Source organism: Xyrauchen texanus, chromosome 4 (assembly GCF_025860055.1).
Source record: "Xyrauchen texanus isolate HMW12.3.18 chromosome 4, RBS_HiC_50CHRs, whole genome shotgun sequence".
Classification (NCBI taxonomy): Eukaryota; Metazoa; Chordata; class Actinopteri; order Cypriniformes; family Catostomidae; genus Xyrauchen; species Xyrauchen texanus.
In genome coordinates this window covers 44054084-44069417 of record NC_068279.1, presented here as the reverse complement: position 1 = coordinate 44069417, position 15334 = coordinate 44054084, and the positions used below count along the sequence as shown (strand labels likewise).

Genomic DNA, 15334 nt, shown 5'->3' with positions numbered 1-15334 from the left:
TAGAGAGAGAGGGAGAGAGAGAAAAAAAAATTATATATATATATACACCGCAGTGGTTCTCAACTGGTGGGTCATGACCTAAAAACAATAAAATTACATTCTGGCAGCATGGAAAAAACAATGATAAATTCAAACAATTAATTGCCAAATAACCATATAAACGGGGATAGTTAGGATAGAAAAATAACAAATGCTTATTAACTTCCATTGTTCAAGTTGACAATCATAGAACAAAAAACATGTACAATTTTGCCACAAATTAATCTGTCACTTGAGAAAGCATGCCAAATTAGGCAGATACCAATACAGACAGAGGTGTGTGACTTGAAAACAATGCATGTGAATGGTGACCAGAAATATTAATCTCCAAAAGAAACTTTCAAAGAAGGTAAAGATTAACTCACATTGGGGTAAAATAATATATGACACAGACTACATAAAAAATTGGTTCACATGAAACACAGATTTTGCTGACCACAATTGTGTTTGAATATTGTATGCAGATTATGAACCATCACATTTTTAGACATTTAGAAATGTCTCGGTTACGTATGTAATCTTGATTCCCTGAAAGGAGGAAACGAGACTCTGCATCATTAGCTGATGCTATGTAGCGATGTTACGATATCTGAAACCCTTTTCAATCAAGCCAGTTTTATTGGCACATGGCGATTGTATGTCCTCCATCATCACGGAAATGTAAACTGGAGCACAGTCTCTGTGAAATCATCTTGAACAGAGACTTCCTAAGTGTATGATTCAAGTATCTCAATTCCAGTATAGGGCAGTCACTCAGTGGAACAGTATTTCAGGTTAAATATGGAGCAACGGGTTTAAAACATTTATTGAAGTGTGACAAACATCTGATATGTAGCCAACAACAACATGAACAGTAACAATACTGTCAACATCTTTATCCCAGCTTGGAAAAGCGTGACCAGCAAGGGAGTCTCAGCAGGGACACGCAGAAGTGTTCCGGGCCTTTTAAGGAGCTTGTTTCGTAAGCTTTAGTCCCTAATTCCTGGAGCTCGGACCATCCAGAATGCTTGCCACGCCTAGAAGGATTCTTTCCACTGGAACAGGGCATGAAGAGTAAAAACTTGCGCTTGGGCCATGGCCATAATGGGCCTCACCTCCAGCTTGGTCTCCACCTTCTGGGGAGAGGAGGAATGGTGGTGGCCTTGGTTGTGCTGGACGCTGCCCTGAGAAAAAGCATGAGGAAAAGAGCCACCTTGCCTTGGCAAGATGTGCTTGTAGGCCAGCGATTGCTTGTAGACAACTGGAATCTTTCGGTGAGAGCACTTATGCTGTCTAAGTCACAGTGATTTGGTTAGATCTGCCCATCGAGTCATGAATGCTCATGGAAATCAAGTGTGGGCTATTTCTTGCCCAGGCGAGAAACACCATCAGTTCTCACATGGTTTTCTGCCCTATATGGAGAATTACCAGCAAGCTCATCAGCTGAATGTGAACAGGTCTAGCCATCAGAGGCCTTGTATTATGTAGTGTCTCTGAATTCATCATCACCGCCAAACGTGATCGCAACATGTACGGCAATGCTGTTGCGCAGATAATCACAGGCGTAATGAACAAGGCCTCAACCGGCAAGAAATCCTCCTCATAATCTCTGCACTGTAAACCCTCATGTAGTCCCTCTGTAGGAGGGGGTACCAACACTTCTTCAGAAAGAAAGCTAGCCGAGATTTTCAAGTGTTCGTAGTGACCAAAATCAGTCCCACCGAGTGCTGCTTCGGTATGGGCAGAGAGACAAAGAAACACTTGTGCCCGTCAGACAGAGATATATGTCTGGGTTGGAGCAGCAAGCACCATCTGCCAGTAATATTGGTGTAACTAAAAAGAGTTTCAAAGATCGACACTGCAACGAGGAGCTCCCGTGGTGTCAGCTACTGATGCAGCATTGAAGTGGCTGACTTTAAAGCGAACCAAATTTGTGAACTTTCCTATTCCGCCATGATTGTAAAATTTAGGCCCCGAAGCAAAAACCATTTGAGAACAGCATATGTACAGGATCTGCATGTTTAGCAATGATCAGTCATCCTTTTGCTAAACAAATGAGGGCTTGCAATGACTTGTATGACTCTGTCTTTTATCCATAGATCTTGCTCTCTAAAGACATTTTAATAACATGCTGTAAATGACTATGGTAATGACTTATTTTCTCTAGACAGAAGAACATAGGAACCTCCAGGGAAGTGCAATTATAACCTTTACCTGCAATAGAGTTAATGGCCATCAGGCAATATGATAAAGCACTCCCAAAATCTGTTAGCTATGTGTGCAAAAAAAAAAAAAATATATATATATATATAAAATTTACAACCTCTTAAATGTCTTAATTCAGTTCTGCAAGAGGTCTCCTTCGCAAGTATTCTTAAAAAAATCGGAGCTCATTTATCAATGCAACAATAACAATTTTGATTTTATTTTGATTTATCTCCCCATTTTATCATTGGGGATGTACATTTTACACAAATTATTTGTGCTTTTTTTTTTTCCCCAGCCACAAAAAAATTAAATAAAAAAATTTAATAAAACACTGTCACATGTCAAATCTTACACCCATTTACCATACTTAAGTATCAGACAGAAAAACATAGACACAACATTATACAGCTCAGATAATTGTGTGTACTCTTGATGTACACACACACATAAATAATAATAAAAAATAAATACAGTAGGAATACTTTGGATGCGGTTTAATGCAAAGTACCAATGTAACATGCATGATCATTTTTGTCATGGGCTTCAATAAAAGTATTTAACAAATTATTATTTACATTGTCCTTCATAGTCGGCATGTCAAAGGCATTCGTACAGTTAATAAGTGTTCTGCATTTATAAAACCATACTGTAAATCAAAATATAAGCATTTTTCCTTGAATTTACCATCACTCTGCCTATATTCACAAGTAAAAAAAAAATGTAGGTTAATGACAAAAAACAAACAATTTAATAAACAGAGTTGTAAGCATGTTATTCACCTCTACATTTATATTTTGATGTTAATTTATCCAGGTCCCATCTTGCATAAAAACATCAAACGTCACTGTGACAAGATTTTCAATAATGTCAAATTTGCTGCAGTTCTTTAATCTACAATTAATCACATTCACACTGAAACTCCAAAGGAAATAAACATGCATCATTTCTTAAAAGGAACAGTTCAACAAAAAAAAAAGAATTAACATTTGTTTTCAAATTCTAACCCCCATGTTCATTGTTCTAAACCTATATGACATTCTTTCTGCCATAGAGCCCACAAGGAAATTTTGAGCAAAATTCCCAAGCGAGGGGTGATTGAGGGTGAGTAAATGATAACAGAATTTTCATTTTTTAGTGTACTATTCTTTTAGGGTTATTAGAGACTGAAATGTCAAAAACATGAAAATACTTTCATGAAAATGTTTTACTTTTTCTTTCATTTGGAACTGCACTGAAAGCTCCATTTTCTGCAACAGAGTTCAACAACCATGTCCTAAAAGTGTGGCTTTGTAAATCCTTCATTTCAAACAGCAGTGAAGAATGGCACTAACCTCTTCTGAAAATCCAGACTGATATCACTCCTCTCCTCTATTCCTGCAGTGAACAATATCCTCAGCAATGCAATATCTTTATGAAAGCCTTTCTGAACTCCACATTGAAAGTGGTATATATGATGGGGTTGACGGCGCTGTTCACGTATCCCAGCCACGTGAAGGCATTGTACATTTCCAGTGGCACCACGCAGCTTGTGCAGTGCGTCTTTAAAATGTGAGTAATAAAAAAGGGCAGCCAGCAAATAATGAAAACACCTGCAATAGAGCAAATAAAGATTAGGTATTCCGAGGACAAGCCCTTATGCAATCTTGTACTTTTATGTAACCCCTGCTGGGATTATGTCCGAGAACACTTCATTTTAAATGAAATGGGAGCTGACAGCATCATGACCTCACCTAGAACAATAGCCAACATCTGAGTAGCCTTCTTTTCTTTATGCTGGGACATCGTCTTCTTGCTCATGGTTTTGGTCACTGTAGTTCGGGTTTTGCCATTGGGTAATGCCTGCGTTTCAAAAGGTTTAGCTTCTTTTGGAGTCTGGATCTCCTTGGCATGCCCATTTTTCTCATCTCCATATGGCTGGCCTTCACCGTGGGATGGTGAAGCATGGCTGGGGCTTGAGTTGGCCAAGAGGTCAATGGCCAAAGTGGATTGTTTTTTCTTTTTCTCTGGAGGACTGTTGCTGGCCACAATGTCCTCTCCCACATCACCATCCTGATGCAGAACCTCCTTTATCACTTGCTAATGTAGGCACATGTTTATGATTAGTTTTCATTCAGTTTATTAAAAAATATATACGCATTTCAATTGAATGAAAAAAATTCTATCAAACTGAATTTCTTTATTTAATCTTTAAATAATATACATATTTTGAATTCAGAAAAAAATTGAAGTATTTAACTCAACGAGGAGAATGAACTACAAAATCTTAGTGAATTTGTTTTAGTTTTTTAAATATAGTTTGGAAAATCAACTGTGAATTGTTATTTATTGAACTAATTTTATACTTTGCAAAGTTATAAAGTTATACATATAAAGTAATGCCCCTTCTGTCACTCACTAGACGTTGTGTCGATTGTAGTGACACAAGGGGTCTCTTCTGAGAGCCTCACGTACCTCTGAAATTGAGAAAAGGCCAATGTAAAGTTGGCAGACAGAATTTGCATGCCCCGCCCCCGGACATACGGGTATAAAGGGGAGCAGAGGAGCGAATGTTAGACAGACTTTTTCTTTGGAGCCGAACGGTTGTGTGATCAGCGAGCTGTGTGTCACGACTGCTTCACCCACCTCTGCAAGAGAGCTTTCTGTTGGATCTGTCGGCGCATTCCAGCAACTTTCTCATCTCTGTACGCTGTGCAGACTCTACCTTGGGCGCTTTGACAGTGCTTCTCTCCTAAAAGAGTTTATTCTCCTCTAAAATAGTTTTTTTTAATGGTAAAAGAGCAAGATACACGAGCGAGCATTGAACGTCCTTTTCAGGATGCATCTTTTTAAAGATGCCCTTCCGCCGCTGTGTAGTTTCTGGATGTGGCTGATATCTCTCCAGATCTGACGGTCAAAGTCGCTGCCTCGTGTGCCTGGGTAGCGAGCGTTTGTGGATGGCAGCGTTTGTGGATGGTTCATGTTCTTACTGCAAGGACACGACCATGGCAACGTTGCGGTCGCGGCTTTCGTTTCTCAAATGCTCCCATCTCCCAGCGTACGTCCCCCATCTCGGATCTCACGCTCCTCGTGACAGCACCTCATAGGCAAATTCCCCTGAGGAAGGACGTTCTTTCTCAGGGACGGGGCTCCCTCTGGCACCCACGGCCAGACCTCTGGAATCTCCACATCTTGCCCCTGGACGGGACGTGGAAGACTTAAGCGGTCTAACACCTGCAGTTGTAGACACGATAAACCAAGCCAGAGCTCCCTCTACCAGCCAGCTTTACACCCTCAAGTGGCATCTGTTTGCAAATTGGTGTTTTTCTGAAGACCCGCAGAGATGCGCAGTTCTGTCAGAGCTTTCATTCCTGCAGGAGAGACCGGAGGGGAGGCTGTCCCCCTCCACCTTGAAGGTATATGACGCTGCTGTCACAGTCCACCACTACGCAGTAGATGGCAAGTCCCTTGGTAAGCACGACTTGTTTATCAGGTTCATTAGAGGCGCCCGGAGGTTGAACCCTTCCCGGCCAAGCCTGTTCCCCTCCTGGGATCTCTCAGTGGTCCTCTTGGTCCTTCAGAGACCCCCCTTCAAGCCGCTTGATTCAGTCGAGCTCAAAGCCCTCTCCTTGAAGACTTCCCGCCTGATTGTGCTCGCTTCCATCAAGAGGGTTGGGGACTTGCAAGCTTTCTCTGTCAGCGACACTTGCCTGGAGTTCGGTCCGGCAGATGCTCACGTCATCCTAAGACCGCGACCAGGCTAAGTGCCCAATGTTCCTGCGACCCCCTTCAGGGAGCAGGTCGTGAAGCCTCTTTGTTGCTTTGTCCGGTATGTACTTTGCGTATCTACATGGACCACACGCTGGGCTCTATGTCTGCTTTGGCGGACGGTGTATCCAAACAGAGGTTAGCTCATTGGGTTGTTGACGCTATTTCCCTAGCCTATCAGACCCAGGCCGTGCCCACCCCTTGCAGGTTCGAGCACACTATGAGAAGTGTGGCATCCTCGTGGGCACTGGCCAATGGCAACTCCTTATCATCTGCCTAGCGAACATCTGCAGAACGGCGGCCTGGTCAACACCCAACACATTTGCTAGGTTCTACAACCTCAGGGTTGAGTCGGTCTCGTCCCGTGTTTTGTCAGGTCCGAGCCGGTAGAACTCGGTAATATGGAACAGCTGACCCGGTGTTCTGCTTGCACAATGCACCCTTCACCAAGTTGATCCAGTGCACCTTCTCTCCCAGGTTTGCCAGTAAGCTCTCTCTTCCTGGACACTCTTCCTCCCTAGCCCTCTGGCCACGGATTCAGCAGAGGAATTCACCACCAGACCCACCACGAGTCGAGTGCTCCGTGTTGGGCTTGGGCTCCACTGGCATAGTTCCTGCTTCAGGCAACTCCCTGTGACGTATTTTCCGTGGTACGGTCCCCTGCTGGCCGGACCCGCGTCTCCCTTGGGCAGTCCCTGCAGCCCCACGGTCGCCGTGTCTGTAGCAACTACTCCCTTGTCAGGCAGGATCTACCACTGCACCATGTCCACGGGTGGCTTGACAACCCCCATGGGTATTGGCCACATGTTACCTCCCCCCAGTCTGGGCAGTTTGTGGTCTCCGCATGGCCTTTTCCCCCTGAAAGAATAGGAACGGGAAAGGACGCCTTCCCCGATGCATCTATAGCACCCCTCACCCCAGCCGCTTTTTAAATCTATGACAAGAAACACAGAGAGAGAAAAGGCCACGGCTGGCTTAATGGCTCCCAAACAAGACGTATCGCCTGTTCCTGTACGAGTACTGGGAACCTAAGAGTGGTACATGACACCTTTTAGTGGGGGCGTTGGGGAGGGTTATGTGCAGCCGACCCAGCTGCTTCTAGCACGCAGCAGCCTGCTTGCACCTGGCTCGGCAGTCACGTAACACGGGTAGTGCATACCGTTTTGAAGTGGGACCCCTTGTGACACTACAATCGACACAACGTTGAGTGAGTGACCGAAGGTGAACGTCATGGTTACTATTGTAACCTCCATTCCCCAATGGAATGAATGATATGTTGTGTTCCGCTTTCCACGTCACTATCACTAACACTGTAATGCGCCGTCACAGTATTCTTGGCTCCTCAGTGAAATCCTGTCTGACATTTGCTCCCCCGCTCCCCTTTATACCCGTATGTCCGGGAGCAGGGCATGCAAATTCTGTCTGCCAACTTGACATTGGCCTTTTCTAAATTTTAGAGGAACACAAGGCTCTCAGAAGAGACCCCTTGTGTCACTACAACGACACAACATCTTATTCCTTCCATCGGGGAATGGAGGTTACAACAGTAACCATGACGTTTTTTGTAATCATCATATGTTCAGCATAATCATCTTGAATCACATTGATATCTGTGAATCATCATTACATTTCATACATTAATGTGCTTTGAAAACAATTGTGTATAATTTTTAAAAGATACATCTCAAGTGGTAACTGATATTTATCTGTATTTGTACAAAAGCAGTCTGCTCTGTCATTATAAATACTCTGTCATCAAGCTACTATGACGACATCTTACTACTAAATTTATGTCAGCCAGTGAAACACATATTTTTTGTTTGAATGTGCTGAATTTTAATATCATCAATTTATATAGACCAAGTTGTCATGACCAAAATCCCAAACATTTTGTATCTCTGAAAAGCCCAGAGATATATACCCCAAGATTTACTTCTGTTGCATGTATGGGCTAAAAGGAACTTAAATAAAAAGTACAACACAAAAAATAACTGCAGTGCATTAGGAGTATAGTGACATTTAAAGTCTGTTGTATTAAAATATGATACAAAAACACAGATTACTTTATTAAGTTATAGTCTCTATAGGTTCAAAAAACAGCTACATTTAAGAAAATGTTATTTGTCAGACTGTTATTTCAAATGTCAGGCTCTATGGGGATGAAATGGGATTTTAGTACCATTGTACCCTACCGTATTTCATGTTCCAGTGTAGGCCAACATGAAAAATAATATAAACATGCTTTAAAAATATCCAATAACGGATTAATTTTTATTTTTTTAGAGAAAATGTAGATGTTATGTGTGAAAGAGGATATTAAAAGTATCTGACAGTTTTAAGTGGTGACCATATGGCTTCTCATTAGCATTCAATTGACTAAACGGCACTTGGCACCTGGTCTACATCATCATCTAACTCTGTAGGTGTGTCTTCCCTTGTCCTTCCTGAGATCCATTGGTAAAATGCTACATTCCATTCTCTAAGTTTCTTCTGATGTAGATTCAATAAATGCTCTGTGGACTCAGACCCAGAGGAGTAAACATCGCCATCTTTTTGACTGAAATCTCCCACTCTGAGTATGCCTGAGCCACTGTAACCTCCACCCAGTCCATCTGCCCTGCCCAGGGATTTATGACGGTGATCCGGGCATTTGCAACGCTTTCTTTGGTCAGTGTGCCAGTTTTATTTTTCTTACCATTTTTACCTGTTTCTGACTGAAGATCGCATGGTCACCTTCATGTCTCGCATGCTCATGGGTCGGGCACAATGCTGTGCAAAGTCCATACAGTGGATTGGCTCTCCATATTTGAAGGATTTCAGTAAGTTCTCAGAGGCTTTGCATGCGGCACTCAGACATCCTGTGAAGAGATGTGATGCTCCTCAGCCCCTTGCTTGGTTGTTCCTGTTCTGTTAGCTACTACCTATGAGGATTCCATTTTGGCCATTGCTACAGTTACCCAATGTGTCATTACAGACTGCTCCTCTGGAAGAAGGAAGAGAAGTAGAAAGAAACAGGTCCCTTTGCTTGAGTTCGCTGCTGACCACCAGGAGGTGCCAGAGTCTGGTGCTGACCAACAGGAGGTGCCAGAGTATGTTGCAGCTTCCCCAGAGCCCTATGTCTCTGAGCTTCCTGCCCCGGCCGAGGAAGCCATTTCCATGCCCCCTTCTGCCAGTGCTCCCATCATCAGAAGTGGTTCCCTTGCCACCAGGGCTCCTGGCCACAGAGGCCATTTCCCTGCATTCAGCATGCTGGCCATGACTGCTGCCAGTGTCTGAGCCAGTTTTTTTACCAAATGGCCACCGCCGACCCAGTCCATTCCCAAGCAGCCACCACCAAACTTTTCCTGCCAGACTTTAAGTTCCTGTCTGCCTCACCTTCTTCTTTTGTGGAGCTACCAGACCCTTTTCTCACTCAGAAGTCCTCTGCTTTCCTTGTTCAGGCCACTGTGACCTTCACAGTCCTCTCTCCATCAGCTGACCCTAACCACTCCCCAGTAGCCACTGTCGACCAAATCCTCTCCCCAGCTCCTGCATCTAACCCTGTAGTCTCCTCATTGGTTGCTGCTGACCTGTCCCTTTCCCTAGTTTCCACCACTGACTCAGTCCTGCCTTCTGCGGTCTCTCGAGTCCTTTTCACTGAGATCGTTCCTGCATTTTCCTCAGATGCCGGTCTTCCCTTAATTCTTAAGGCTGGTCTCACCTTAAACGCTACAGCCCTTGTAAGTCTTAACCCTGAGACAATCTGCTTGGCCTTGCTTTCTAATCAGTCTCTCCAGGCTTTACTCCCCTGTGCATCCCTCCTCATCTCATCTTGCGCTCAGCCCTGCCTACATCTGCTTCCCAGTCTGGATCCTGGGGGCCCATTCTAGACCCACAGTCACCTGAGATCATGTCCTCATTATCGGAGGCAAGCCCTGCATGCCCCTCTTAGAGCCCCTGATCACCAGTCTCTGGGAGGGCCAGCGAAATCCAGAGAATCTTAATAGTATGGAGAGAATGAGCAACAGGTGGAAACAACGAGCACTAGGCAAGTGTGGTGTGGTCAGGGGAAACAAGTAGGAGTCAGGAGAGCACAAGGCTAACAAAAACAAAAGCCATGTGTTCAGACACAAAACAAAGACAAACACACCAACACAAGAAGCAAGACATGGATGTCAGAATCCAGCCAACTCAAACTATAAACAGAACTGACCAACGTGACTGGATCCTGACAAATTGTTGATTTAAAAAAAAAGAAAAACTTTCTCCCCTTTTCTCCCAATGTTGGAATGACCAATTTAGTAGGTCCTCATAGTGGCGCGGATACTAACCTCAATCCGGGTGGCGGAGGACAAGTCTCAATTGCCTCTGCTTCTGAAACCATCAATCCACACATCTTATCACATTCCTAGCTGTGCATGATATAATGGAGTCTCACAACATGTGGAGGCTCATGCCAAACTCCGTGATCCACGCACAACTTACCACGTTCCCCATTGAGTGCAAGAACCCCTAATCGCGACCACGAGGAGGTTACCCCATGTGACTCTACCCTCCCTAGCAATCGGGCTAATTTGGTTGCTTAGGATACATGGCTGGAGTCACTTAGCACACCCTGGATTCTAATTTGTGACTCCAGGTGTGGTAGTAAGCATCAATTCTCGCTGAGCTACCCAGGCCCACATAAGGTTGATTTTTAGGTAATTTGATCACATTCAAAATGTTTGCCACCTTTTTTTTTTTTAAATACATTTTTATCAAAACAAGCTTCCATTACATCTTTTTTGCTCATTCAAAATTATAAATAAATAAACGTATTCTTTTAATCTGTATACACTATGCGATAATTTAAATAAATAAATAAAAATCCTTAAGGAGTGCCTCTCACTAAAAATAAAAAAATAACATTTCGTACACATTAAATTATCTCTTACTATCTACTGAAGATTCTTCTTTACATTCCTTGTTATTTTCCTAATGTAATGTGGAATGTACTTTTAACTGGAATTTCTGAAGGTTTTCATGGATAATAAGAGCAGACGTATCTAGTGGAGAAAACAGTCAGTTTCACAACCAATGTGATCTCATTCTTGTAATTATCTATCTACTTAAATGTGTAATATCAACATTTTGACAAGATCTAAAATTTAACCATTTTACCTATGTTTAGAGACATAATTCAGAATGCATACTTTAAAATGGTACAATGCCTCATAGCACATATCTCTAAAGCTGTATGTACACAAAAGTGTTGACATTGTAGAAATTGTTCATGCATTAATATTAGAAAAAGTTTTACATGTGCTATAACTACAATTTGTGTGCAAATACCTATAAATACATTTGAGATCATGCTGGCAGGACTGTGTAAATAATATTTTGTAGTATATGATTTTGTATCTTTGTAGTTCAAAACAAATATCTAAAACTGTAAATATTCATTTTTAACTGTAAGGTTTGAAAGCTTTATAAACAAATATTTTATGGTACTTAACCTTCCAAATTACTGGCTAATTCTTCTTTACAGATTATGATCATTGATTTCATAACTGTATCCCACATGAGGCTAAGGTCACTGTGAGATAACATTTGATGGTGTTAATGTAGTGCATACGAAATGTTCATTATTTTCATGACTTGGTCTGGGTGAAAGAGACTTACTGCTTTCTTGTTTTTGGCAGGTAAACCCCCATTGGTTTTAATGATCACGGTACACAATTTTACATCTTCAGGATGAGTGCACTTTTCCTGAAGCAGATAAGAAAATTTGATTCAGTATGCGGTTATCGTTAAATCCGAAGACAACATGTGCCTTGAAAATCATTTGCATGTATAGTTGGTGGCTCTTGATGAAACATAATGCAAATAAATTCACTAAACGACAACACTTGTGCTTTCTAGCACTAAAAGGGGTAATGAAAAATATATTTAGATGTACAACAAAGTGTCATTGGGACCATTTAAAACTAGTTGGCTAAACCAACTGATCCAAAGTGGCCATTAAAAACAGCCAGTGTAAGGAATCGGTGATGAAAGGGCACAAAGGTCATAAATAATTCGTAGCTCTGGAGTGTGAGGAGTGTGCTCTGACACTCTGAATGTGTATGGTGAGTTTAGTTTGCTTTAATGGCTTTACTTTAAGAGAGTCCAGGTGGTAATGCATATTCATAAGTCAATGTCCCCTACCAAATTACAAATACACAGGTGACAAAAGTAAAACCACCATTCATTTTACTTTTATGCATTTGGCAGACTCTTTTATCCAAAGCTACTTACAGTGCACTTATTACAGGGAAAATCCTCCAGAGCAACCTGGAGTTAAATGCCTTGCTCAAAGACAACGGTGGTGGCTGTGGGGATCGAACCAACAACCTTCTGCTTACCAGTTCAGTGCTTTAGCCCACTATGCCACCACCACTCCATTTATTTACATAATGTGCATTCTTATCAAACAAAGATCATTATACATGATTAGCCAGATACAATATCCTGGCTCCTGAAATCTAAGGCAGCTGCCTAGCTGCCCAGTCAGTCACTGGTTTGGACAAAACAGGTACTACCATTTTTTTTTTTATGTAATATAAGTAGCGTTTTTCTCATCATCTGAACTGTCCTGTGACTTACAGTCCGAAGCGACTTATTTACATAATTTATACTAAATTTATGTCAGCCAGTGAAACACATGCACACCAAAACACATACGCTTCCACACAACTAGTTGAAAAGATCAGTCATAGAGATGGTAATAAAGTTTTAATATTCCATAAAGTATTTAGAGTATTTTGCCTTTACAAAGTAAGCTTAAATATTTTGTCCATCATAACATTATTGTTCTAAAAATATGCAATTCAATATCCTGGCTCTGTGTGAAATCTAAGGCAGCTGCCCAGTCAGTCATTTTGGCCTAACAGGCAATGCTTTTGTGTAGAGGTACACTATCCTGTATGGCCAAAACGTTTTGTAATCGGATCACTCAAACCACATTTGGATGTATTCTGAAACGCATGTGGCCACATTGCATTGTTGTGTAAATGCTGTTATTTTACATTTTTAATTTACATACCGAAAGGTTATTGGCCATTGGCTTCCCTCTGGTAACTTCAATAGGTTTATAGAATAGCAATTCCCATTTATGTGTAAAATAAAGTTAGCGTTTAACTTTACTTGAAGAGACTTTCACGTGTTGCTCTTTCAAGTCGATTTGTTTTTTAAAAACAGAAGCTGCTATCAGATTGCTGCATTACTACAACAGCTGTACGATTCGTCATGTAAACATCCTTGTGGTAGTTATAGTCCTTGTTAGGTTTTTAAGTTGTATAATAGTAATAGTATAATAGTTGTATAATAGTATTAAGTTGTATAATTAAGTTGTATAATTTAAGTTGTATAATAATAAGTTGTATTACCTTGTATAGTCCTTGTTAAGTTTTAAAATTAACGTTTGAGGTATGACTGTGTGTAATTTGTTGCAGAACAAAACATTGACTTGACCTTCAATAATGATAAATAGGGTAGTTCATCCAAAAATGAAAATGCATGAAAATCATCCTCATGTTGTTCCAAACCAAAATATCTTCTAATTAGCCTCAGTCACCATTCACTTTCAGAGCACTTTTGATTAAAACAATGAAAGTAAATGGTGACTTAAGGCTAATTTACACTTACTGGGCAAATAGGCATCTAGCTGCCTAACAATGTTGGTGAAATGCACTGACACTTTTGTTCTAATAGCAAGGTGTGTGTTTGGTGATATTCCCCAAATTCCGCACACATCCCTGAAATTCTTGACCTAAGAGAACTAGACTAGTTGAGAAGAATTAATGATTGTTTTAATTCACTTGTACAGAAGGTGTGGACAAGATGCTCTTTTTTTTTTTTTTCTAAACATACCAACATTTGTTCCAGAGTTAAGAATGTATTTCTCATCATCTGAACTGTCCTGTGACTTACAGTCCGAAGTGTCTTATTTACATAATTTATAAAAAATTTCTAAATTATGTAAATCACCAAACCACATATGCTTACACACAAATAGATTAAAACATCAGTCATTCCATATTCAGAGTACTTTGCCTTTACAAATTACTTTATGCAACCAGTTTAAATATTTTGTCCATCATAACATTATTGTTCTAAAAATATGCTGTCAAACGCAACTCCTTACATACCCACAAAATGATGTTTCATCACACTCGTAGTAAAAACGTTTAGTCAATGAACCGGATAATTAGTGCATATAGCAAAGGGGGTTGCAACTAAAGCCACAGATAGACAATAGCTAGTTAATGAAAGAATAGGATACAACAGGCATGCTGTTTTACTCATAGACTAAAAGCTGCCTACCTACCTGCTTTTCTGAAACGGGACACAATGAGCCATTCATTTCAATGAGAGCACAGCGACTTCTGGCGACAGGAGCGACAGTGACCATTGGCGACAAGATGTGGATATGGCGAGTGACACAACAAAGTTGAGAAAAGTTAGACTTTATGCAAATGACGATCAAAATTCGGGGCGATGATCAATGAGAGTGAAGACGGTGGAGCTTATGTCACCTGTCTCCTATGAGAGACTGGAGTGGAGTGCAGGCAAGACAGAGAAGTTATAATGCAGTGAGTGATTTAACTGTTCTATATCATTTGTCTGTAAAGTCATGGTTACCGTTGAAACCTCCATTAACTGATGGGGGAACGAGACGTTGTGTCAAATGTAGTGACACAAGGGGTCTTCCTTGAGAGCCTCACGTACCTCTAAACTTGAGAATAGGCCAATGAGAAATTGGCAGACAGAATTTGCATTTCCCGCCAACGGACATACGGGTATGAAGGGAAGCGACCGCATTCAGGAACTACACAGAGGCGGAAAGGCATCTTTAAAAAGACGGGTCCTGAAAAGGACCTTCAACACCTGCTGTGTATTGCTCTTTGTGTAAACTCTTTTAGAGTGAAGCGCTGTCGAAGTGCCCAGGGGGTGGACTGCACAGCATGCAGAGAAGGAGAAAGCCGCTGGTGATGCAATGTAGATCCAACAGCAGTGCTTCGCTAACAGAGGTGAGTGGAACAGTAGTGAGACTCCGCTTGCTTCTGCACAACCGCTCGGCTCCGAAGAAAAAATCTGACTTACAGACGAACGCCCACTTCCTTTTATACCCATATAAAAGGAAGTTTCTTTTTAAGAATGTTCCAAACAGTTGATTTGGCCACACCTAATGTTTTTGCTATCTCTCTGATGGGTTTGTTTTGATTTTTCAGCCTAATGATGGCTTGCTTCACTGATAGTGACAGCTCTTTGGATCTCATATTGAGAGTTGACAGCAACAGATTCCAAATGCAAATAGCACACTTGAAATGAACTCTGGACCTTTTATCTGCTCCTTGTAAATGGG

General features: G+C 41.5%; 1 protein-coding gene across 1 annotated transcript in view; it reads right to left on the bottom strand.

The window, feature by feature from the left end:
- Positions 1-2809: 2809 nt before the first annotated feature.
- The window catches only part of LOC127642520 (D(2)-like dopamine receptor), a 119605-nt gene continuing 107080 nt past the window's right edge, over positions 2810-15334 (bottom strand). Inside the window, exons 6-8 of the mRNA XM_052125154.1 lie at positions 11611-11697; positions 3957-4302; positions 2810-3815 (exon numbers count right to left, since the gene is read on the bottom strand). Of these exons, the coding sequence (XP_051981114.1) occupies positions 3619-3815; positions 3957-4302; positions 11611-11697 (630 nt within the window). The 3' untranslated portion in view covers positions 2810-3618. The remainder of the gene's footprint in view (positions 3816-3956; positions 4303-11610; positions 11698-15334) is intronic.